At 39.4% G+C, this 25,419-nt stretch overlaps 1 protein-coding gene across 16 annotated transcripts in view; it reads right to left on the reverse strand.

Moving 5' to 3' along the window:
- Positions 1-25,419, reverse strand: part of TTLL5 (tubulin tyrosine ligase like 5) — a 331,666-nt gene that overhangs the window by 152,258 nt on the left and 153,989 nt on the right. For 14 of the 16 annotated variants that reach the window (XM_053601030.1, XM_053601039.1, XM_053601029.1 and 11 more), the window contains 2 exons: positions 23,533-23,717; positions 5,210-5,364 (listed from right to left, as the gene is read on the reverse strand). In XM_053601030.1, the coding sequence (XP_053457005.1) occupies positions 5,210-5,364; positions 23,533-23,717 (340 nt within the window). The remainder of the gene's footprint in view (positions 1-5,209; positions 5,365-23,532; positions 23,718-25,419) is intronic. The other 2 variants (XM_053601040.1, XM_053601031.1) reach the window with 1 other exon arrangement.

The raw sequence follows: 25,419 nt of genomic DNA on the forward strand, positions 1-25,419 counted from the left end.
TTATTAAGAACCTACACCAAAAAAAGTGAAAAGTAGGCACTACGCTGTGTACTTTCATATATGCAACTCCAATTAATCTTATAGCAACTTAATGAGGTAAGTAGTATTGCACATTTTTTAAAAGATGGGGAGTTGTGGTTCAGAGAAGCTAAGTTGCCCAAAAGTCACAAACTTGGTAAGGCAAACCAGGTCTGTCTGCCTCTGAAGTCCTTCTCCTTCCACTATGCTATGCATCTTCCTAACAGAGGTTGCTTGCCCCATTTCCTATAGTTAGTATGCTTTTAAAGGAAGAGAAGCGTTTAAAGGACTAGATTCAGGACAATTTCCTTACACAGAAGCAGAGGATAGAAGTAAAATCTTGCCATTTTGGCCACTGAATAATTTTTGTGGAACTGGGCTCTTTTTTAAGTTCTTATATATATTCTTCTTTTTTATGATAATAAAAAACCACATAATCTTAAATTTACCATCTTACCATTTTTATATGTAACAGTCCAGGAGTGTTAAATACATTCACATTGTTCTGTAATAGATCTCTAGAACATTTTCATCTTGCAAAACTGCAACTCTATACCTATTAAACACTAAAAGCCCCTCTCCTCTTCCCCCAGCCCTTGGCAAGCACCTTTTTACTTTTTGTTTGTATGATTTTGACTACTCCAGATTTCATGAGTGGACTCATACAGTATTTGTCCTTTTGTGACTGGCTAATTACTACCCTCCAGGTTCGTCCATGTTGCAGCATAGCCATGTGACAGCACTGAAGCCTTACGTGTTTTTCTTGATATTCTTTCTTTTAATTGCCTATGCCATAATATTGAGATCTTGCTGATAATATATGCTGCCTGAAACTGATCTCCAATTATTTCATGTGTATATGGCTCCTTCTCCCTGGCAGATGGTAATCTCTGAGTGATCAAACACCATGTTTTAAACTGTCTTTTAGATCAGGACCTACCTAGCACTCAACAGTATGCTAAAAATGTAGAAGATACACCACTGTAAACTCTGGGAGATCAGGGGCTATTCTGTTTTGATTTGTGCTACTCCCGAGCATCTAACCCAATGCCTGACATCAAGAAAACACATGGGGCATATTTTGAAAAGAAATTAACAAACTCAACAGTTCTGAGGACTGACTGTGAAGGAAAAGATGAGAAGTGAGAAACCTGAATCTCTAGCAATATTCGTAAGAAACAGTATTAGCTAAACTAGAATTAGAATCTCTGAAAAATGTGTTCCTAAAAATTATGTAACGCAGACTATCAGATTCTTCATACTCCTGAAAAGTAAAAGGGCAGAGGAACAGGGTAACATCAAAAATGGCCCAGATTTCCAAGATTTCCCATTCCTTGGTAGAATGTTCTCTAGAGAGAATAGCCAGGCCAAGCAGCCCATGCCCAGGATATCTTGACCTATGACAAAAGGTAGGAACAAACTCATAGCTGTGCTTTTTTTTAACTTCTCCCATCTTTAATATCGAGGAACAGACAAATCCCCAGGATGTGTGTGTGAAAAAGCCAGAGATGGATAAAAATAATTCAATGACAAATGCTGGAAAAACATACAAAGGGGCAGAAGCCAGACATTCGTGGGATTCCCTGACAGCTCGATCCACAAGGAAGGGCTGGACTGGAAAAAAACAGGGCCTCAGGTTCCTGCCAAGCTGTCTGAGGCCCTGTCCTTCCCAAATCATTTCAAGAAGCAGCCAAGACTTTACAGTAACCCTTCCAGGTCTAACAAAGAAAAATGCACTATGAGCCCACTGAGTGCTCCTCACCTAGAAAACTCTCCCTGATTTGATCCAATTCCACAGAAGGCTGGCAACAAAGAGGAGATGCCCCTGCACATCAACTGTCAGCTTCTAATGACTCCTCATGTGCCGCCAAAATGGGTCATTTTTAAAGATAGTTTGAAAAATCAGATTCTTTTCTTTGGCTAAAAGAAAAGCTGAAATACCTAGGTATCAACATCTAGAAACCAAAAATATCACTTTACGAAAAAAAGAGGTCACAGCCACTTGTACCTGCATCTTGGAGTCCCTATTGTATACTTTAAAGTCGGCCTTGCTTAGAGGCACACCTCAGGCTTCTAAACATGTGACTGTATTTGGCTCTAACTGCTTTCTCTTCTGGAGAAAGGCCTGCAATTAATCTCACTTATTACCTCTGAAAAGTAACAACAGAGGAATGGCTGGCCAAGTCCAACCCCAGAGTGTCTAGGGAACTGCAAGTTACATGGCCAGGCCTCAGACTGTCTGGGCAAGTCATGGGCTCTTTGCCTTCCTCTCCCACAACAAAGCCTGAACAGGGACTCCAGACAGACCAAAGAACCAAGGGATTTGAGGAGCTGGGTTGAGCTTCCACTGACCCAATGGGAGAGGACAACCCTGAGGCTACATTTGGGGTGGTTTCAAAACAGAGGGGGAGAGGGGAAGAACACGGTTGTTTGGTAAAAATTTGTATGATCCATAAAATAGAGAACAATAGCAACACCACAGGGACATTCCTGTGGCTACCAAGTCATTGAATTCTCCGACATGCAGAGATGAAAAGTACAGCCAGCAATGGGATTCTCTGTGCATCTTACTATAGTTTACAGGGCAATCCGTACTTTAAGCAAATTATCAGAGTTTAGAATTTATCAGCACTGGAATCCACTGTTGCTATTGCAGAAAAAGTAGCAAGAGTATCTTTTATTTATTTAGCACCCACTTCCGGGGAGATCAAAGGGCTTTAAAGGCAATCTAAAAGCTCTCAAAACAGTCCAGTTTATATGTAAGTATTCTTACCCAATAAAAAGATTAAATGAATAGCTGAGGGTCATTTAGTGTCAAAACCAGTAATAAAACTCAACATCTCTCGGCTACAAATCCCACATTCATTAAACTCAGTCACCCTTACTACTAAAGGAGGAACAACAAGAGATTAACGAAATATCCCCAAAGCAGTGAATTACCAGGTAAAAATGGAAATCAGGATGCAGTACTGGCAGAATGTGTGCTGTGGGTCTTGCTGGCGCCCACTGCACAGCCTGGTCTGGAAGAACCTCTGAGAATTCACGTAGGGCTGCTTCAGGGTGGTTACCTTGGGGGATTCCAGGTGGAAGTGAGACTCCCAAGCTGAGCCTCCTGGCTATCCTGAAACCAGAGGTTACCTGGGAGCAGAGAAGATTTCCCAGGGCTTCCCTGGACTGGGGCCTGAAAACTGGCCCTCATACTTCAAGAGAAGTAAAGAGAGGACTACTGTGAGTACAACAAACTCAAAAAGGAAAAAAACCAGGAGGCCTCATGGAGGGTGCTTTTTGTCTGCAGGGGGCTCGAAGTAAATTGTGTAATGCACCGTTCTACAGCAGCCTCACGAGTACAAATCTGGCTGGAAATTGGCCATTTATATGTTGAACTCCAGGCTCTGTCAACCTTGACTGATCCATCACCATTCATCTCAGTATGAACAGGTGCTACCAAGAGAAAGCCCTAAACCATAATTTTTATTAAGGTTTTTTTCCTCATTCCATCTGCAAGTATAAAAAGTGCTAAAACTCTACTTTTTAAAATGTGTAGCTTTGACATTTTGTTTACAGCATGGAAAATGCCTCATCATACAGAGTGTATCCAAAATGGCAGTGAAAATGTTTTCCATAAAAACAAGGTTCAGATTTTAAGATGAAAATGGAATATTTGGAAATATTTTATATGGAAAATAAAGCTCTATGGCATAAACAGAATTTCTTTTTTACGACTTATGTTTTAGGAATGCAGTTACTCTGTAGACTGTAAATCACCAAACAGCAAGCTTCTGTGAAGAGAACTGTGCAGATAAATCCAGCCTCTTAGTCTTCAATTCTTTATAATTCTCAATTGAGATGAATCTTTTCACCCTGACCACAGTGATCAGGGATATGAAAGACATTGTACCACAGCTTGATGTAATATGCTTATGTTTATGTTGCTTCCAGGGCAGAGTTTCTGCTTCCCAAATTAGTTCTTTACATAGTAATTCCAACAGATAATTTACCAACAATTAGGCATTTCTTCCATGCTGTGGTCTGTTCCCCCTCCCAACCTCAGGGCCAAGCAGCACACTAAGCAGCAGAGGCTAGAAGTACTGGCATGGGTGTGCAGACTCAGTGGACACCTGGGACACAGCTTCTTTATTTGGAGGGAACAATATCTTAGCTGGTCATAATACTTCATTGTAACAGTCACATTTCTCTCTCAGTCATAAGACTCAGAAACTAATGCAATTTAATCCATATTTAATAGCTACTAAAGGAAGATGTACTAGGCATCCATTTCTTACACTTTTTTATACAGGGGCAATGAAAATGGGGAGTCAGACTAGAACTCAATACAATGTCTTTTTAAATTCAGAGGTTGCTTACTTTATAGCCAGAATCTATTTAGATTTTTTATTCAGTCACTTCTTTCAACTATATAAAGGAAATTTCTTTTCTTTTCTTCTTTTTTTTTTTTTTTTTTTTTTTGAGACAGAGTCTCACTATGTTCCCCTTGGTAGAGTGCTGTGGCATCACAGCTCACAGCAACCTCCAACTCTTGGGCCTAAGTGATTCTCTTGCCTCAGCCTCCCAGGTAGCTGGGACCACAGGCGCCCGCCACAACACCCAGCTATTTTTTGTTGCAGTTGTCATTGTTGTTTAGCTGGCCTGGGCCAGGTTTGAACCCAGCTCCCTCGGTGTATGTGGCTGGCACTGTAACCACTGTGCTACGGGCGCTGAGCCCATAAAGGAAATTTCATTCCTACTTCCCAAATGAAGATAACCCAGGGAGGCTGTTTAATTACATGGAACTAGATAAAAATGAACAACAAATATGTCCTTCAAAATAAAAAGAGTCTAAAGTTACTGAAACACAATGTAGTGTTAAGGCATAAAAAAAGAACTAAGAGGATAAAATGTCAAAGATTAGTACATGAAAATGTTGACTATAAGCAAAGATTAAACACAGTATAAATTCTTCCTGTCACCCAGAAGTGGTTTTCTTAACTGTCAGAAATTTCCTTTTTTGTTTGATTTTCCTGAAAGCTGTCTTACAAATAAAAATAAGGCTCTCTTACTCAAGTGTCAGAGGATCTGGACAGGTAAAGAATGGGCATCTGCCTCACTGGTATCTCTGAACAGAGCTCAAGGTGGGAGTGGCTTGTGTGGGATGAGTGCAACTCCAGGGCTAGCTCCAGGGCCCTGCACGTACCTGCTTCCAGGAGGGCTGGAGTGGTTCTCGGGCGGTTGGGGGTCTGACTGTATTGACCATGTGGGGCCACTAGGAATGATGACGGGGCGAAGGGTTGGGGGAGTCGAAGCACTGCTTCTGTTTATGACGCCAGTTGCCAAATTCAGGTTTGTTACCTAGAAATGAAGTGAGGGAAATAACCTGATTTTACAGAGTTATTGACAAGTATCATTAAAATATATAGGATAAACAAGTCCAACAGATGATAACCCCTCTGAGTTGAAGCCACGGCTGTGACAAAGGTACCCAGGAAGGGCTGACTTTTGTGCACAAGGAGAAGTGAGGGTGGTTAGTATGAACATAAGCTGACTAGTATTTACGCTGCTTCTATGATGTGCACAGCACTCAACTGTGCCACATGCTGTGAAAAGCAAGGATGGACAACAAAAACAAGAATGTACTATTGCCAGGCACGGTGGTTCATGCCTGTAATCCCAGCACTCTGCGAGGCCAAAGCAGGTGGATTTCCTGAGCTCAGGAGTTCAAGACCAACGTGAGCAAGAGTGAGACCCCCATCTCTAAAAATAGCTGGGCATTGTGGCAGGCACTTGTAGTTCCAGCCACTCAGGAGACTGAGGCAAGAAGATCACTTAAGCCTAAGAGTTGGAGCTTGCTGTGAGCTATGATGCCTCAGCACTCTACTGAGGGTGACAAAGTGAGGCTCTGTCTCAGAAAATAAAAATGAAAATAATGCACTATTTACTCTGTGCCAGGCAATGTTCAAAGAAACTAGGTAAACTGGCCTTTCTGGCCTTTGTTTCCTCATAGAAAGTTCTACATGCTCCATGAATTTAAGTTATAAATAATAATATTAGAGTATACAAAGAACTCATTGGTTTAGAAAGAAAAGGATAGCCAGTTAATACAAGAATGGGCACTGACTTCACCGAATAATTTATAAAGAAGGAATACATTTAGTCAATTAAAACTTTTAAAGCTAACCATCATTTCCACTGGTACCAAAGCCCACATTCTTACCACCTTGTACTGTGAACAGATGCTGAAAAGCAAGCATTATTTTTAACATCAAAAAGACGATATAAATGGCTAACAATGTTGTTAAATAAATTTTGCTCTATCCATGTAAAAGAGTATTATATATCCATTACATTTTTTTAAAAAAATACTTAATGATACAGGAATGTGCTGATACTTCAAGTAAAAAAAAAAAAATCACCATAGTAAAAGTCATAATATGAAACTGTGTAAAGAGTAGATCCAAATTCCTTGAAACACACACACACTCCTCAAAGATCGGAAATAAAATCCAGACTACAAGTAACACCATTTCTAAACGATGACTTGTCTTCCTCTTTACATCCATCCATGTTCTCCGCATTTTCTATACTGGGAGTGCAATACCTTTTCTAACCTCCCCATGCTCCCCCCTTCTTACCCTTCAGATTTTTAAAGTTGTTATGACAAATACAGATGTGAAGTGATAAATTTAAAATCTGGGTGGTGGTAGTGGAATCAGAAAAAAAAAAAAAAAAGATGCACAGGGGCTGCTGAAAAGAGGGAAGATCCAAGATGAACGCAGGATTTAGAGCACAAAGACACTAGAGAACAATGGTGTGAGTCATCAGACAGGAGACGGAAAGTCTAAGGAAAATGGTCTCCTGCAACATCTCCTAGGAACATGCACAACTAAAGGAATTCCGAATTAAAAAAAAAAATCTATAAATTCTAAAAGAAATAAAAGTCATTTTTAGCAACAGCATAGTGTTTCATTCCTAGTTTTCATTCTGAGTCATAGAATGCAGTAAGTGAAAACAGCTCGGGACTATGTCTTTACTCCCAAAGGGCCCAAAATATTTTCTGTGGAAAGTGCTTACTTTCCACAGGGCAGGAGCAATCTCTGGCATCTGGGGAGGCTATACACTCTAGTTGGGACCAGTCTTTGGAAGAAGCCTCCCGAGCCAACTATGGCATATCGTTTCTACTCTTCTGCAGCTGCTACCCAGGGGAGAAGGACAGGTATACTGACTGAAGAACAGGGAAGCTACAGTAATAAATTGCAGCAGTAACTCTTTTCTGGCCCCTCGTTTCTTTGAAGTGCCTTGTCCCTTTCCTCCCTATATCCCCTAGGTAAAAGGCACTTCAAAGAAATGAGGGGCCAGATGTAGTTCAGGCCCTCATGACTGAAGGTAGTTCTGTCCCACACACGAACCCATCCTCCTTCCTACCCTGGTCTCTGGCCTTAAACATCAGGCCTTTTACATTAGACGTGATTTTGCAGTTTATAGAAAAACTACAAAGTAAGAAAAGTCTTTATGACAACTAACAGCTTCTCCAATTACTGCCTTAGTCTGTTGTGCCAAAACCTCAATGAAGAAGACTTAGTAATTTTTAATGGAATAGCAATAAAATAAATAAAACATGCACACCTTACCACTTTTAGTATAAATGGTATAGTTTGGAGATTATCAAGGGAAGGAGAGGAGATAACAGATATGGTAAATCTTCTATCTTTTGGCCAGGCTTCCCCTAAGTTAAACATCATAATTTACACCGTAACGGTTAACATCACTGAAAACTCGCTGTGTGCAATGTACTGGATGCCTTTGCGTTATCTCAATGTGCATCATCTCATTTAACCCTGAGCAATCCCTTGTGATAGGTTCTACTGTTACCCCCCTTTTACAGAAGGGGAAACTAAAGTCTAAAGAGGATAAGGGACTAGACCAGTGGTTCTCAACCTGTGGGTCATGACCCCTTTGGACTGTATTAAAGGGTTGCGGCATTAGGAAGGTGGAGAACCATTGGACTAGACAAAAGTCATACATCTACTAGGTGGCAGGGCCATAATAGAAGAGAGAGTGTTAGACTCCCGGTGCATGGGTCTACTTTTTCCAAATAATATGCTTTAACATTTGAGCCCTTACAGTAAGTAGTCTGGGTTTTATATATCAATTATGTCTTACCCACTATTCAAGAAAACAGATATTATTACATCCTACTTCACAGGTGGAAAAACTAAGGCTCAAAGAGATTATGGTAAATAATTTTCTCAAAGTCACATAATAGTTGTAGAACTGGTTTTAAAATCCATTTTCTAGTTTGGAGACTAGTAGGGAAATAATCCTAGTTCCTAGTTAACTTTAATTGTTACTGATTTTTAAAAATGTCACCAAATACAAAGACTTCCAAATTCTGAACACAGTGATTATGTGCAGGGATCAATAAAACTATACCAGCCTTTTCTTCTTTCCCTTAATTTTTTTTCCCACTTGTAACCCTTTATCAGAGGATATTAAAGAAGTAAAACAAAAAATCATCCTCAATCAAACAGTTTTGTAACTTAGAAGGTAAAGCAAAAAGGGGCATGAAGCATGAAATTAATTTTTGGCTATTGGTAGGTTTTGTTTATTCATGTAGCATGTAACACTCATTCCTTATTTCATGGATAAAGCAAGAATTAGCAGCCATTATAATTTCCGTCTACGCAGAAGCAAACCATCATTTTTAATTTATTTTGAGAAATAGCAGAAGTGGCCACTCCTTAAATGAGAGACTATATGAGGAATAAGAAAACTTCAAAGCCAACTGATCACTTTTCTGTTTACTGGATTTCTGCTTTAAAAAACAAACAAACCTGTCTCTACTGATCGATAACCACCTGCCCTCTCTTTTAAATACAGCAGAACTTCTGTAAGTTGACCAGCCAAGAAACTGCAATAAACTGGTCAACATAGAGAGGTGTCAACATAAGGAACGAGGCCTTTGTACATGTGATGCGTGTCTGGTCTATGAAAACCAGGTCAACTTAAGGAGGTGATTAACTATGGAGGTTCTACTGTATCCACCTTACCCTGTGGTTTTGTCTAGAAGACATTCAGTGCATGTGTCACAACTGCCACTCTCAGGTCCCACCCCAGCTCAGCTGATATACATTGCTAATCTATAATCAAACAATTTGGGGCTGACATAAACATGCCTCAGAATCTTCTCTACACAGCATTCCAAGTAGCCATCACTGACCAATTAGCAGAGACAAGGGAAATAAACCTATTTTCTATTCTGTTCTAGAATGGTCTGTAATAATGGGAATGCATTGTCCAATACAGTAGCCACTTATGACTAAGGAATTAGATTTTAAACTTTATATAACTTAACTTTAAAAAGCCAGATGTACTTTAAGCTTTTATTGTTTTTCAATGTTGTTGAGATGCTCATATATTAAAACGAGTAATCATTTATGATGCAAAGATACAAAAGTAGATAAAACAGTTTAGGACAAACTTCAGAAAATTCTCAGACTACCTGTTATTCTGCCATGAGAAATGTGGTCATTAAAAAAAAAAAAAAAAAAAACCCCAAGATATTTAAGCCTAAAAACCATCAGCTTGTTCCACATGCTTCCACCCCTGCTTTCCTCGAGCTGGCTGAGGTTAGCTAAGTGAACGACTGCCTGTGGGAAATCTGGTCATAGACATCTACCTCCACCTAAGCCTTGGGGCCTGCTTGGCAGATGTTTCACCCTTGCTCTCCTGCTCCTCCTCTTCCTCTGCTCCCACTCTCCTGGAGCAGCTTATCCAGATGTTCTACTTCCATTCCCTGCCTCATGTCCATTGCCACAGTGACCTCAGTGCATTTTTTCTTTTAGTACCAAAACATTGTTTACTTTAGAGCCAGCCTTCCGAGTAAGGCAGGTGAGCAAATATCTGAATGTGTGGGGCAGGGACACATTGCATGCATTCCATCTAGACAGGTGTTTAAATTACAGCAGGAATAAATACAGCTGATGGATTGAAAAGCGGGCAGGAGAATCACAGAGGAGGGGCAATTTGGGGTGGCTGGCCCGCCCAAGTGTTACTGCTTGTTACTGCTGTTTGCTGAAAGTGGTGCTGCTGCCAATGCTATAATTAAAATATGATGGCATTCCCCTTCTGATTCCCAGAATATACCCATCATCCACCCAAATACATAACCTTTTGGTATTCAAAGAGGGTCTGGAGACACGCCTAAATAGAACACTGTTGTTATCATCATATGTTCTTGAAATGCTGCAGTCCTGAATGCTCAAAAGAAGTCTCAAACTCAACTATAATTCAACAGATATTTAACGTATTGTCCATCATAGCCAAGGCCTGGGTAAAATCTTACGGGATACACAAATGAAAATGTGGTCTCTGCCCTCAAATCATGTAGGAATTTATAATCTACTAGTTGAGATAAAACTCCTAGACAAAAAGCAGTATTTAAGACCTCCAGAATGCAAATGTCATTATAAAACTGCTAAGGAAATTCAAAGAAGGCATCTGGGTTTAGCCTAAAAGGATAAGAAAGAAAGAAAGAAAAAGCATAAGTAAAAAATGCAGAGACAGATAAGCAGGAAGAAGGTCTGAGAAATAGAAAAGGAGTTTAATTTAGCAAAAGCTTAGAGCTATAGAAGATAGGGACAGATAGGTAAATAGCTTTGGGAGGTCTTGAATGCCAGACTAATGATTCTACCCTTGATCTAGTAGACAATAGTAAGCTTGCTCATTGACAGAACAGTGCTATATCAGAATTGTGGTTAAGGTAGGTAAACCTACTTTCTAGGATAGTTTGAAAGGAGCTATGTTCAGTTTGGAGTCCTAACAGTCAGGCATGAAGTGATCAGGCTGGGATGCAGGATGGTTATTGATGCTCTCCCTCACTTCCTTCTAAGCCAGTGGTTCTCAACCTTCCTAATACCTCAATGCATTTTCATTGTTAAAAAGGGGTCAGACCCGGGCGGCGCCTGTGGCTCAGTGAGTAGGGCACTGGCCCCATATGCCGAGGGTGGCGGGTTCAAACCCAGCCCTGGCCAAACTGCAACAAAAAAATAGCCGGGTGTTGTGGCGGGCGCCTGTAGTCCCAGCTGCTCGGGAGGCTGAGGCAAGAGAATCACATAAGCCCAAGAGTTAGAGGTTGCTGTGAGCCGTGTGATGCCACAGCACTCTACCCGAGGGCAGTACAGTGAGACTCTGTCTCTACCAAAAAAAAAAAAGGGGGGGGGGGGTCAGACCCACAGATTGAGAACCGCTGTGCTAAGGTAAAGAATAGTGTTGGGCCTTCAAACCGGACAACTGGGTTTATGATCTGATGATAAAAAGCTCTTGAGTTCATGTGTTCATTTTTCAGGTTTTCTTTTTCGCATTTGCCCTCTTTTGGATTACATTTTCCCATGCAGCTGGCAAGGCAAGATGGAGCTGTCTGTCATTTAAGAAGAAAAGATCACAGAACGAACATCTCAGGGCAGCTTTGTTCTAGGGCCTTATGGGAAAGTGTGCCTTTCCTTGGATTTATCTTTAATGACTCTTTAACAGTAAAATGGTTTAAGGATCAAAATTAGAGAATGAGTCGGGGAACGGGGTGGGGGGTGAGGCACCCAAGAGGTCAACTGTATGGCTTCAGCTGAGGCTTTAGGCCTGCTGGGCAAAAGAAAACACTGAAGAGATTATATCTGGGAATTGAAAAATCTTACAGTAATTAACAGGAAGCTTTTTTCCCTAGACAATCCTCCCTATCTTCTCCTAAACCTCAAGGTAGTAAATCCTAGACTTTAGCCACAGTTCTGTCTGGATCAGTGTTTAAACATGGTACAATAACATTCAGCTCCATCGTGGAACAACAAAACCAAACAAAATGACATTTAGAGATAGTAAGGTTTTAGTGGATATTTGAAAAGACAACACAAGTTAATTAAGAAAAATAATGTGTCCAGTGTAAGCCCTTGAGTCCTCCACCAAATAGATCACTAAGCAGCATCTGCCCCTGTGTGCGCAGTTCTAGCTCAGGTGCCAGGCAATTCCTTCAGGACAAGGCATGCTCCATTCATAGAACACCACAGAATCCTACCTTTCTATAGACAGGGTTTGTCTATAGAAATACAAAGGTAGTGGCAAAAACCCTCCTCCAGGGCTTCTAGATTTTCAAATGGCTTTGACCTTTCTTAACACAGTACCAAGGTTTATCGTTGCTGCTTGGGAAAAAATACAACCAGCAAATATATACAGCTGTGTCAGGAGAGGAAGGGATTACCCACAACCTGGAAATAGAAAAACGAGAAGCTTCTTCTGTGTGTTGTGTGTGTGGTTTTGTTTTTATATGTTTGTTTGTTTGTTTTGGGACAAAGCCCCGCTTGATTGACCTTCCTCAGAATGCTGCAGCATCAGCCTAGCTCACAGCAACCTCAAACTCCTGGGCTCAGGCGAGGCTCCTGTCTCAGCCTTTCGAGTAGCTGGGACTACAGCACTTGTCACAATGCCCAGCTAATTTTCTCTATTTTTAGTAGACATGGAGTCTTGCTCTTGCTCAGGCTGGTCTCAAACTCCTGAGCTCAAGTGATCTTCCCACCTCAACCTCCCAGAGTGCTAGGATTATAGGCAGAAGCCCCCGTGCCCAGCCCACCTTCTGTGTTTTATCATGAGCACCTGTGCTTTATATCCTAATCTTCCTAATATTCGATTTCTTTTGCATAAAGGATCTCCCTCCCCTGTAAAGTTTCTTTGACATTAAATGACATTAGAGAGCACAGTGGTAACAGGGGTAGAAGTGAAGAAACTTCATGCCATGTTTTGCATTGTATAAGAATTTCAACTTCATTTGACTATCTTACCCGACACAGAACAAGCTCCTTTCAGACAGGGACTGTGTCTTATGCACTGTTATCTCCCTACAGCTTAAACTGGAAGGCATCAAAGCACTCACGAAATGAAGTGAGTCTCATCCAAAGGGATCCCAACAAATGATTTTGGTGAGAACTCTTCTACTTCCAAACATACACACCCGAGTCTCCTCTGCCTCCAGTTAGCAGCTAGTCTGACCAAAAAGTGATTAAGGCTGATGGAAGGCTAGCAAGGAAATTAGAGGTTCCAAATTACCTCTTTTTACATAGACCACAAAGGAGGGACTGATTTGAAATTAGAGGGAATGAAATATCAGTGACTAGAGTGAGAGAGAAGTGTTGGTCTTCCTAGTGTTCAGCATTATTTTAGAGATGATTTCTACCTGATCTTGAAGCCTCAGGCAAGGTTCTCACATGGTGACATTAACAGTTTTGACATACAGATTTTGCATTTTGTCTGCACAATACATATACCATATTTGTTTCTTCATGGTACTGAAACTGCAAAGGCCTAATAAACCATTTACAATTCACTCATATTAACCCCAGGTTTACTAAGGATGTCTGTAAATTTCATGAATCTTATTTAGCACAACACAGATGGAAAAAAGATTTAGTTAATAACAGCATAATACGTGAGCATTGGTAGCATAGCCTTTCCAAGGCAGTTGATAATCTTGTCATAGCTCAACTTCCTCATGATATTATAGCATGGCCCATTAAATATTAGATAATTCTTGTCTGAGGATGTCTAGGGATGGAATTTCAGAAAATTATTTCATTAATTCAAATAAATATTTATTAGGTACTACTCTGGGCTTGGCATTCTTTTGAGCATTGATGGCATAATAAAAAAAAAAATAGTAAAGTAGTACAGCCACTATAGAAAAGCATATGGAGATTCTTGAAAACTAAAAATAGAATCACCATATGATCCCAATGTTGGGCATACATACACACAAGAAAGGAAATAATACTTTGAAGAAATCTGTGTGCTCCCATTTTTATACTGAAGCACAATACACAACAGCCAACATGTGGTATCAACCTAGGTGTCCATCAACAGATGAATGGGTTATATACACAATGGAATATTATTCAACCATAAAAAGAATGAAATCCTGTCATTTTCAGCAACATGAATGGAAATGGAGGTCAATGTGTTAAATGAAATGAGCCAGAAAGACAAATATCACACATTCTCACACATATGTGGGAGCTAAAACAGATCTCATGGAAGTAGAGAGTAGAATGGTGCTTACCAGAAGCTAGGAAGGAATGGGGAGAGAGAAGGATGAAGAGAAGTTGGTCAAGGGGACAAAAATAGATAGAGTGAATGAATTCTAGCATTCTATAATATAGCAGGGAAATTATAGTTAACAATAATTTGTTGTATATTTCCAAATAGCTATAGGGAAAGAACTGCAATGTTCCCAACACAAAGAATAGATAAATATTTGGTGATGGATATCTCAATTATCCCAACTTGATCACTACACATTGTATATCTATATCAAAATATCATATATAGCCTAAAATATATACAACTATTATATATAAATTTTAAAAACCTAAAAATCCTTGCTGGCACAGGAGGGTATCACTAAAATAATTTTAAAAATGTATGAAACAAAGATGATTACAGATTTAAAGTTTGGGCCAAATTATTGATATTAATAGCCATACACCACCTAAACATTTTCAGGGGTTCTTAACTTGGAGGCCAGAAGTCTACAGGACATCAAGAGTGAGCCTAGTTGTGAGGGAAGGGGTCTATAAACCCTTTGAAATTGAACATAAATCTCTAAGTTTGAGTGCAAGTTTTTTCAGAAGGAAGAAAATAGCTTTCATTGAATTTGAAAAGGGATCTCTGACTCCAAAAAGGTTAAGAATCACTTGGACTAATAGGAAGATGTATCTGTCTAAATCTGCATTTACATTGTCCTCAAACCTACAACAACGTCATTTGAGAATAATGTTCTTTGTGGTGTTCATAATATGACTGGATCAATTGAACATTCTACAGAAGCTTTCATTCCCCCAGCCTTGGAGCTCTGAACAATCTGAAAGAAGAAAACGTTGGAGCTAATCCCTTGTTCTAACATGTGTTGCTAGAGCAAAAGTGATCCTTGAATAGGAAACACCAGTGGACCAAGATATAGTCCACTCAAGATGAAGAAAAAGAAAAACCAAAGTGCCAGGTCTCCACTGAATACAAGATTTTTACCACTACAGAAATACTAGAGAATATATTTTATCAAGATCATGAAAAGAATCATCCTTAAACAGTTGCATTTTGAACGTTCTTCCAAGGGTACTTCATGAGCTTTTATAAAATCCCTAGCCACAACAACCAATAAACACGTGTTTTAAGGCAGTTTCAATTCTTTTTTTAATTCCTAGATGCTGATAAAATGAACCTCAAGAAACTTATACTCTAATCACCAGGAGACAGGGTTACAATGTTAATCATATTATAAAGGACATCAGGAAAAGCAGGAAATCTCTGCAGTCTAACACATTAGCACTAAACTCTCATCATCATTTACATAACATACATATACATTTAGACATTTAGTGTTCCAAAATCCAGACAGACTTCCAGATCAAGATTTGCCAGAAACATTCCTAGGAAACCTGATAAAATGGCCAGTCTCCTGGCAGTGTTTCCAGTTTAGACACTGCCTTTGTGTGTTGATGACAGCTGTTGCAGCCAGGATAAGTAAATCCACTCTTACTGCAACTCTCCTGATTATTAGCAAAGCTGGACTGTGCCTCCTTAAACAATCAATTTACTATATCATAAAATAATCTGATGAGGGGTTCGCTTAACATGTAACTGATAATCTTTTTTTTTTTTTTAAAGAGCCTTTTATTTATTTGGGAGACAGAGTCTCACTTTGTCGCCCTCAGTAGAGTGCTGTGGCATCACAGCTCATAGTAACCTCAAATTCTTAGGCTTAAGCAATTCTCTTGCCTCAGCCTCCTGAGTAGCTGGGACTATAGGCGCCTGCCACAATGCCCGGCTATTTTAGAGACAGGGTCTCACTCTAGCTCAGGCTGGTCTTGAACTTTTGAGCTCAGGCAATCCATCTGCCTTCACCTCCCAAAGTGCTACAACTGATAATCTTGACAGCACCACATGTTTTTCAACCTGCTCCAAGATGTGGAAAAGCACTTCTAATCACGAAAACAGGAAGTTCAGCTCCTCATTTCTCTCTGCAGGCTCAAGCACAGGCTTGGCTACATCTCTACAGAAATGTCAAAGAACAACAGGCTCACAGTGTTAAATGCAATCATTTTAGTCTGATAAGAGACTTGAATCCTGATTCAAAGAGAAAAGGGCAGAAAAACCCTGAAGTAAAGAGTAGGGTCTGACATAGGCTTGGGTTTGAGTCCTGGCATAGTTACTTCCCATCTGTGTGACCTTAGCAGAACCACTCATCTTATCAGCTTCTATTTCTTCATCTTCACAGGTTAAAAATAAATACCTACATCATAGGATTAAAGAGATAGTGCAAAATATAAAAGTCCTCCGCACCATGCCTAGCACAAAGTAAGCATCTGATTAATGTCAACCACTTTATTATTGAGGGCAGGTATGGTATCATCAATGAAAAAAATGGAAAGCATAGTTTTTAGAGAGAATATAAAATTCAACAAAATGCAGAAGAGAAATTCTTTTCAATTTAGCAAGCATGTGATAAGTGCCTACCAAGTGCAAGGTCCTGTGCTAGGTGATGCATTAGAAAAAAACTTCCATCATGTAGTTTAGAACAAAACAGGAAAAAAGAGATACAAAATAATTATAATAGATCTATTATAGAGAATGACTAATCCAAGTCTAAAAGATCACAGAGAACATAAAGGTGATTTCTGGGTGGGGCTACAGGAGGTTCTTCATTCACTATTTATTTAAAAAATACATACTGAATGCATACTATATACCAGATTAGGAATAACTGGTGAAAAAAAGGACATGGTCCCACTCTCTCCCCTTACAGTCCAGTAGAATCAGCACACTTATAGCCCTCGAGGAACTCACTGTCTATTAAAGGAGACACCTGCGTTGACACATGCGATGAGTGAAATGGCATGCGTGTGAGACAACTGGCATCTGTGTCAAGCCTGCATGGATACACAGATTAGACATGGTACCTGGGGAAGGTAGCAAAATGCAGAGACTAACGAACTGTGGTTAAGCTGCAGAAAAAATATGTGTTATGGGAGGGAGATAGGCTGGAGAACTAGCCCAGAGCCAATTCTGAGTAAAGGCTTTGAATCACACTTAACAGCTCGGGCTTCACACGGTAGGCAACAGGAAGCACCTCAAGATTCTTGAGCAGGTGAGTACCACGATTAGACTTGTGATTCAGAAAGAGTCCTGTGGAGCAAAGACCAGGGTGAACAGAAAGAGACTGTCCAGGAGACCAGTGAAGAGGCAATTGGTAACTGTCACTGTCCATCTGAGAGACAGCCAAGGCCTTAAGCAGGACGGTAGATGGAAAAGCAAACAGAGGAAATACGTAAGAGAGACACTGTAGATTCTTGGCAACAGCAAGGACATAGAATAAGGAAGTGAAGAGAGGCACTGATAAATCATTCCTAAATCTCTAGAACTGCAATGTCACGAATACTGAGAAAAAGAGAACAAATAGGTTTTAGGTATACTGAATAATTTTTGATTATTTTCAAAGTATGTCCAATATTTTGGATGCTAGGCAATATAGTTAGGTGGAAATTTTCAGCAGGCAGTTGGAAATTTGGACCTGGCACTGAGGGAAGATGTTGAAAGTAAAGATGCATTATTGGGAGGAACATGGAGAACTGCCACATGAAGCCCTAAGAAAAGAAAATTTACCCCAGGGAAAATATACAGAGAAAACAAGTTTCTGAGGATTGCAGCTTGGGATTCAAAGGGGTGTTGGAGGACTCCAACAAAGAGCAGGGGAGCAGATGCCCAGGGCATTCTACCTTCTGTAATCACAGTGACTCTGCTGTGATCAGTTTTGCACACTTAGGGTCTGTATGCCAGTAGCTTTAAAGAAATGTTGAAAATAGAGTTATCTAGGAGGAAGGAATAAGCTCTCAGAGGAATTACTGAAGGGAAATTTTCAATAAAGGAAACTGAAGGAGGATGAGAAGCAACATAGGTAACTGAAGTTCACAATCCCAAGATCATCAGGATGGACGAATGTTAAGAGAGACAAGACTGCAAGAGTGAGTGCAGGGGGCAAGAACTGGGGAGAGGAGAGGCAGTTACATTAAAAGAAGTCAAGCAGTGCAGGGAAGGCAAAAGCTTGAAGGGGAAGCAGGATAAAAGGTTATTCAGAACAAAAGACTAGTGTCATAGGCCAGGAACTAAGACAAATGGGCCACTAAAGCTGGAGAGACACAGAAGAGCTAAAGAATTACAACAATTGGAGCTACTGCAGGTCCTAGAGCAAGAAGCACCAGGAGCCACAAGGAGAATGAGTCTTGATACTAAAAATTACCCCACTTTACAAATGAGGAAATCAAGGCACAGGAAGGTTAAACAACTTGTCTCACTGACTCAAGACCTTCTGCTTTTTCTATTTACCCTTTTCTGTTTCCAGAAATGGGCAAGAGTAATGTATATGGTACAAAGAAGAACAGCTTTTTCTATCAACAGTGAATATAGAACCAAAGGAACTAGAGTTAGCAAACAACAGAATCTGAGCACAGGTGCACAGTAATAAAATGCAGCCGGATAAGCTAAGGAGGCGGGAAGAAAGTTTCCAGTGCCAAAGGCCACATGTGTGATAAATAAGGCGCCATCTGCCTCAATCCTAGAAAACCTTTATAACCATTTCCAAGACTTGGTTCTGTTGCTCCCAATTTCACCTTCAAATTGAAATTTTTGAAATTGAGATTCATTCAAGGTCCACTGTAGACCTTTATGGTAGCTGCTGAAGCAGAAGAAGCGCTAAAGATTTCCATTGCATGTGAGTAAGTGCCATGAAGTGAAGTTTTCTACCAGGGCATCCATGCATGCATCCTTCTCTAGGCTAGGCAGGAAAGTCTCAGGGTAAAGAGCACAATAAATAAATAAATAAACAAATAAAAGTATAGAGAGAAAGCTAATAGTTTTCTGTTCTACTCTCCATCTAAATGAAAAATGTGAAGAGCATAAAGTGTCTCTTCCTTCCCACTCCCATATCTGCCAGCACATTTCCAGGAGGGCTGGCCACATCCTGGGCACTGGCTAGCTGGGGAGCAGAGACTGACACAGCACATTTGCTCACTTGGAGCCCCTGCCTGGGTGGTCTGCTGTTATCCCTTTGATTAAACTCCCAGCCTGAAAGAGCTGGAGATTTCAGCTGGGTCCTGAAATCTCACACTTGCCTGCATCCAGTGCTCTCTCTGACTCCCTCTGACTCCCTCTGACTCCCTCCCTCCCATTCCTCACCACAAAGCTGGGCTAATACACCACATTCTTCTGTTCATTAATGGCAATGACCACAAAGGGCTACCTCTGCTCAGAGCACTACACTCCCTCCCAGCACAAGAGTGAGGCAAAGATAGTGGGACCTCACACAGAAGCTCTACTCCAGCATCCTTTTGGCCACCACAGCACCCCCACTCCAGGTGCAAAATGCTTCTAGCAAGGTTTTCAGGGATGCACACATCAACTTCCAGAAGATCTCATCTCCAAAAGATAACCAGCCTTTCACGTGCAGAGGGAAAGAACTAAATTTGATTTACTCTGCTGAGATTTGTAAGGTATGTTTTGAATGGTCAGTCATATGCTGAGAACATGTATCTCTTCACAAGGCAAGTGTACACATGCTTGCACAATCACTTTTTTAAGTAGCCACTGGTCATATGGCAGAAAAAGTTGCCTGTGGCTCAGTCGGTAGGGCGCCGGCCCCATATACCGAGGGTAGCGGGTTCAAACCCAGCCCTGGCCAAACTGCAACCAAAAAATAGCCTGGCGTTGTGGCAGGCGCCTGTAGTCCTAGCTACTCGGGAGGCTGAGGCAAGAGAATCGCTTAAGCCGAGGAATTAGAGGTTGCTGTGAGCTGTGTGAGGCCACTGCACTCTACCGAGGGCCATAAAGTGAGACTCTGTCTCTACAAAAAAAAAAAAAAAAAAAAAGTTTGATATTCCTATGTATTCAAGACTATAAACACAGGCAGAGTTCCTTCACAGGACATTCACAGCACTCCCGGAACCAGCCCCTGCCTTGCCCAGCTTTGATCTTAGTTGTGCCCTGCTGACTCCCTATCTCCCAACATCACTAAAGAGTTCTTTGTTCCCCCACAGAAACACATACTCATTTTTATTCTAGAAGCTGTTCCTACCCTCTTCTACCACCTACTTGCCTACTTTTCAGATTCTGTTTAGGTGTAATCTCTTCCAAGCCTAGCTTGTCTTTTTCACCACTCTTACCCAAAAGCTGGGGAAGGGGCCCCTTTTAGTGGTTTTGTTATTCCCTAGAAATTTCTCTGTCATGCATATTCCATGCTATTCTTATCATATGCTTCTGTGGCTGTCACCCTAACAAGATAGTTATTTCATGCCACTGACTGTGTCTTATGTCATCTCCAAGACTTAATGTCAAAGCCTAAAATACTCTCAAGGGCTTAGTAAAACGTTTTGTCATACATACATGCATGCATACATAGATACATACATACACATACGATGGACTAAAAAGCTCTACAGGAAATGCCACTAAAGGTTTTAACAGGCTAAGTAATTGGAATTATAGTCAAAATGATTTTTTTCAGAAATATTCAACAATTTCAATTTTCTAGACTCATCTGCCAAAATAGCACAAATAATTAATTTAGTAGGAGGCCTCTTAACTCCTTGCCTAGAAAAGATAATTAAAGATAGTTTGTGAGATATAACTAAAGCAATGCTCAGAAAAAAAGTCCCAGTTTTAAGTATAGTAAAAGATAAGAATGAATGAAAGCACCTAACACAAGAAATTGGGAAGAAACAAACATAAGGAAAGGAGAAAGAAGAAATTAGTAAAGATAAAACAAGAAAACATTAGATTTGAAAACAAAACAACAGAATGAATAAATATATCCATGGTTAATAAAACGAGGGATGGAAATAGGCAATAAACTTATCAAAATATTTTTTTTAAAAAGGAAAAGAAAGCACAAACACAAAATGGGAATTGAAAATAAAGAAATGATCACAAGAGGAAATCAAAAGCATCTAGCAGGGTGTCCAACCTTTTTTCTTTTCTGCCACACATCGAAAGAAGAACAGGACTTATCTTGGGCCACACATTAAATACACAAAACACTAAGGAAAGCTGATTAACAACAAAATAAGCTCCAACACCGCAGATAAGCAACAGTCCTCAAATAATCAGCATGCGGCCCACAGGCCACAGGATAGTCACCCCTGAAAGTGATTACTGGACATGAAGGTATTTTTGATGATAACTAAGTTTAAGCTTTCATGCTCCAAGTCCAGAGAAAAGAGCGGAGTTCTTACAACCCTCAGTCTGCGGTCCCACCTTTCTCTACAAAGTCACAGATAACTGTCACTTGCCTCAGTGGGTAAGCAACTAAGGCACCTTTCTTTCAAACAGAATTAGAGAAAGAAGGAAACTGCCAGGAAACAAATACACCAGGGCCTATATTAAACCATTACTACATGTTATTGGTTATTTACCAGAAAAAGAACAATTAAAAACAGAATTTTCTAAATTCCAAATTAAGAAATTACTTTCTCTGAAGGGAAGGGGCTGAATAACCTATAATTGAGCTTTTCAATAACAAAGTACATTTTATCTAAATTCTTGCCTTTTTCAAATCAATTTAGAAGACATTTGTTATTGAAAGATTTTTATGGCTGAAATATTTTCCAAATATATGGCATTTAGACTTTACAAAGACATTTTACACACTATCCTCATGACCCTGTTATATTTTCCCCGTTAACCAATAAAGACCCTGAGGTTAAGAGAAGTTGAATGAGTTGCCCAAGAGCACACAATTAGTCAGTGGTAGAAGCACACAAGTCTCTGGATGGCTAACCAGCTCTTTTTCCACTACTCCACCCTGCTTATTACATACTTCCTCTGTACTATACCAAGCACTAACCATCTCATTACCAAGACCTCTAAAAGTTAAGACTGACATCTAATGGTAAATTCAGATCCCAGGCGCCTAACAGACCTTTAATTCACTGGCACTGAAGTTCTTTGTAGATGAGAATGGACTTTCCAATCAGGATACATTCACCTTGGATTCCTACAAGATCAGGATCTTTTCATTTTGTAGGCTTTGCAGTCTAGCAAATAATAATATGTAAGTACTACTTTAGGCTCTGTTTTGACTACAGTAATCGCAAAATCTGTTAATGTCTTGGTGCTTCCAGTTGTTCATTTTTAAACTGGAAACATATATTCTTTCCAGTGATCTAATGACAAAAGTGTGGTAGATCACTAATCTTTATCTTTTCTTACAGCTACTTCACACTTCAAAATTGAAGAAGCTCCCCATCCTGCCATAATCACAATGTCCTATTTCTCTTCCCATCATTTTATTACTAAAATTCAAGTAAAAAATTCCCTTCAAGTCTCACATTGCCCTTGTAAGAGTCTTTGCTTCCTATCTCATGCTAAGGCCTCCTGATCTACTTCCTTCAAACCACTAGAGATTTGAAAAAGTAAATATTTCCTGCCTGATACACTAGAATGAGGCTGGAGTAAAGCTAAGCCCACAAAAAGCTTACCTTTAGTTTTGGTTCTGAATTTTGTACTGAAAAGTACGGTACCACCAGGGAGCAGTATGTTGCCTACTTTTAGCATGTACTTAAAGTAATTTTCTGCTTCACTTTTTTTAGACTTGATTGTCATTACAGAGTTACCACCAATTGAGAAATTTGACATGACAAAGATACAGCAAAATATAACTCTGGAATTCAATTACAATTATTCCTTTGGAGGACTTAGATGCCCTTTACCATTAAGGAAGAGAAAAAGATACGGCTTCTCCTTCAATTAAACACTATAGGGATAATCATAAGAAGGACAAAGAGAATCCACAAAATTCTTAAAGTGTCATCTAACTTCAATGTGTTGTATGCTTGTTAATCTGTCTATGACTTAAAGTCAAGACAGATTTTTATCCATCCAGCTTGCTGAAAGACCTCAATCACATCACTTCTTTCAGCCTCAGTTTCCTCCATCTATAAAATGGGAAGAATAACATGTATTGCATAAGGATATGATGAAATGCCTACATCAATCAATTACCTATAAAACATCATGAGATCTTAAGGTACAGTAAAAAACAAAAAAAGTAGCAAAAAACTGTAAAGGTAATGTTTTAACATTCTGATATTCTGGTAAAAAGATTTATAAGATTAGAACTCACTGGAAAATTTTGTCCAAGAAAAAAGTTATTTTTAAAGATCCCTTAAAATTATATTTACAGATGAATGTTCAAGTTTGTTTATCCATGAAATAGGTACGTCATAACCAGTAGCAGACTTAATGTCACAATATCTGTAACAGAAGGTCATTTTCTTTAAAACTGAATAGGAACACCTTGGTTCTTTAGCTTGAAAACAAGTTAATACTCATTCAAGAGGCATCAGTGTACTGGAATAGTAAAGATAGGGAAAGATGGAGTATCCTGTCATTAATCCTACCGTGAGGTGTAAAGAGCTGTTTGGCACCCTAGACTGTCCATACCTGTTGGGTGAGGAGATTGATGTGGCTGGATGGAGAATACTGTCTTGCTGCTTGCTTCTCAGCCAGCCGCTGAAGTTCAGCTGTGACCATACTTTGGTTATACCGTTTGCTGTATAAAGAACCATCTTCTCCCTCCTTTTGTGTTTTGGCTATTGCTGAATGATGCTTTAGATGGCATGAACCTGCTAAAAAAGAGAAAAGTTTTCAAACACTCAGAAAAAACAGTCCCCCCATACCCCCACAAAAGTAAGATGATGACAGAGAAATCTCAAGTCAACACTTTGTTGAATTCTAGGGCTCCTAATACCATAAGAAGTAACAAACTATTTTCAAATGGTCACAAAAGTAAAAATAAATGCCAACCATATCCTAGAAACTTCCTATTGACAAATCATCACACACATTTATCAATGCGTTTTTCCTTAGCAGGAAAGCTTCACAAAGAATTTTCATCTTAAGGAGCAGGGGATAAACAATCCTAGAATTTGTCTTAATGAATTAAAAATATATCTTTGAAACTCATTCTACTTCACATTTCTTTTTCTTGTTATATGATTTTACTTGGCAATAATCCATGGCATCACTGTCAGATTATCCAAAATACTTACAAAGCTCAAAAGGAAAACAGGAATAAAAGCAAAATTGAGTGTTCTAAGAAAAACAACAATAACCTTAATACTCTCAAATGACAGACTTTCCTTTCAGATTTAAATTTTCTTCTTTCAGCTACATAATCAGAGAATTCTATTATTCTAAGCACTGAAATTCTAGCAAAAAAATTATTTTATATAAAATCAAGAGTCATATTTTTCTGAATATAAAAGTCACACATCTCGTTTAAAATTTTTTTTAAATTGCCAGGCACTGTGGCTCATGACTGTAACCCCATCTACTAGGAAGTTCAGGCAAGAAGATCCCTTAACTCTAGAAGTTCGAGACCAGTCTGGCCAAGATAATGAGACCCCATCTCTAAAAAAGAAAAAGAAAAAGAAATTAGCCAGTATGGTGGCACACATCTATACTTCCAGCTACTTGGGAGGCTGAGGTGGAAGGATCACTTGAGCCCAGGAGTTTATGAATAGCCTGGGTGATATAGTGAGATCTTACCTCAAAAAAGTAACTTAAAAACTCAGAAAAGTAAAAATAGTTCATGCCTGTTTCTGTCCTTGTATTAATGCTAATGTAACCATGATCATTCTGCATGCATAACAGATTTTTAAAATCTGAAACTCTTTCATGTTTATATTATTTGGTACATAAAAAATATTTATAACAGATGTATATATAACAAATGTAAATTTACTACCCCAACCCTGGAACTACATTACCAATAATGTACATTAATGATGTGCTTACTCTTCCCCTAACCTCCCCTTATCATTCATTCTCTTCCTTTCTTATAGTTTTATGTATGTGTTTCTATTCGTAAGCATATGTAAACAAAATATTTTGCTTGTTTTTGACCTCTGTAAAAATGGTACCCTATTGAAATAGTTTCCTGGAACTTGCTTTTGTTATTCAACAGCTTTATTATTCATCCTTTCAAGATTCATCCTTTGATTTGCTGTGTGGTATCCCATTTTATAAATACACCACAGTTTATTTTTCTATTTCCTCATCAGTTGATATTCTGGTTATTTCATGCTTATGTATACTGTAAGCAATACACCCAATTGAGTAAACACTTTTGCATACACCTGCTGGTCCACATGTGGAAGAACTCTTAGGCCTAGAAGCAGAATTGCTGGGTCACAGGGTATATGAATTTTCAGATTTATATAACACTCCCACAAACAAAAAATTTCCTATTGATCTAGATCCTAACACTTATTATTGTCGAGTGTTTTAATTCTTTCCTAGGAGGGTGTACCTCTTTTCTGGTAACAT

Source organism: Nycticebus coucang, chromosome 9 (assembly GCF_027406575.1).
Source record: "Nycticebus coucang isolate mNycCou1 chromosome 9, mNycCou1.pri, whole genome shotgun sequence".
NCBI classification, from domain to species: Eukaryota; Metazoa; Chordata; class Mammalia; order Primates; family Lorisidae; genus Nycticebus; species Nycticebus coucang.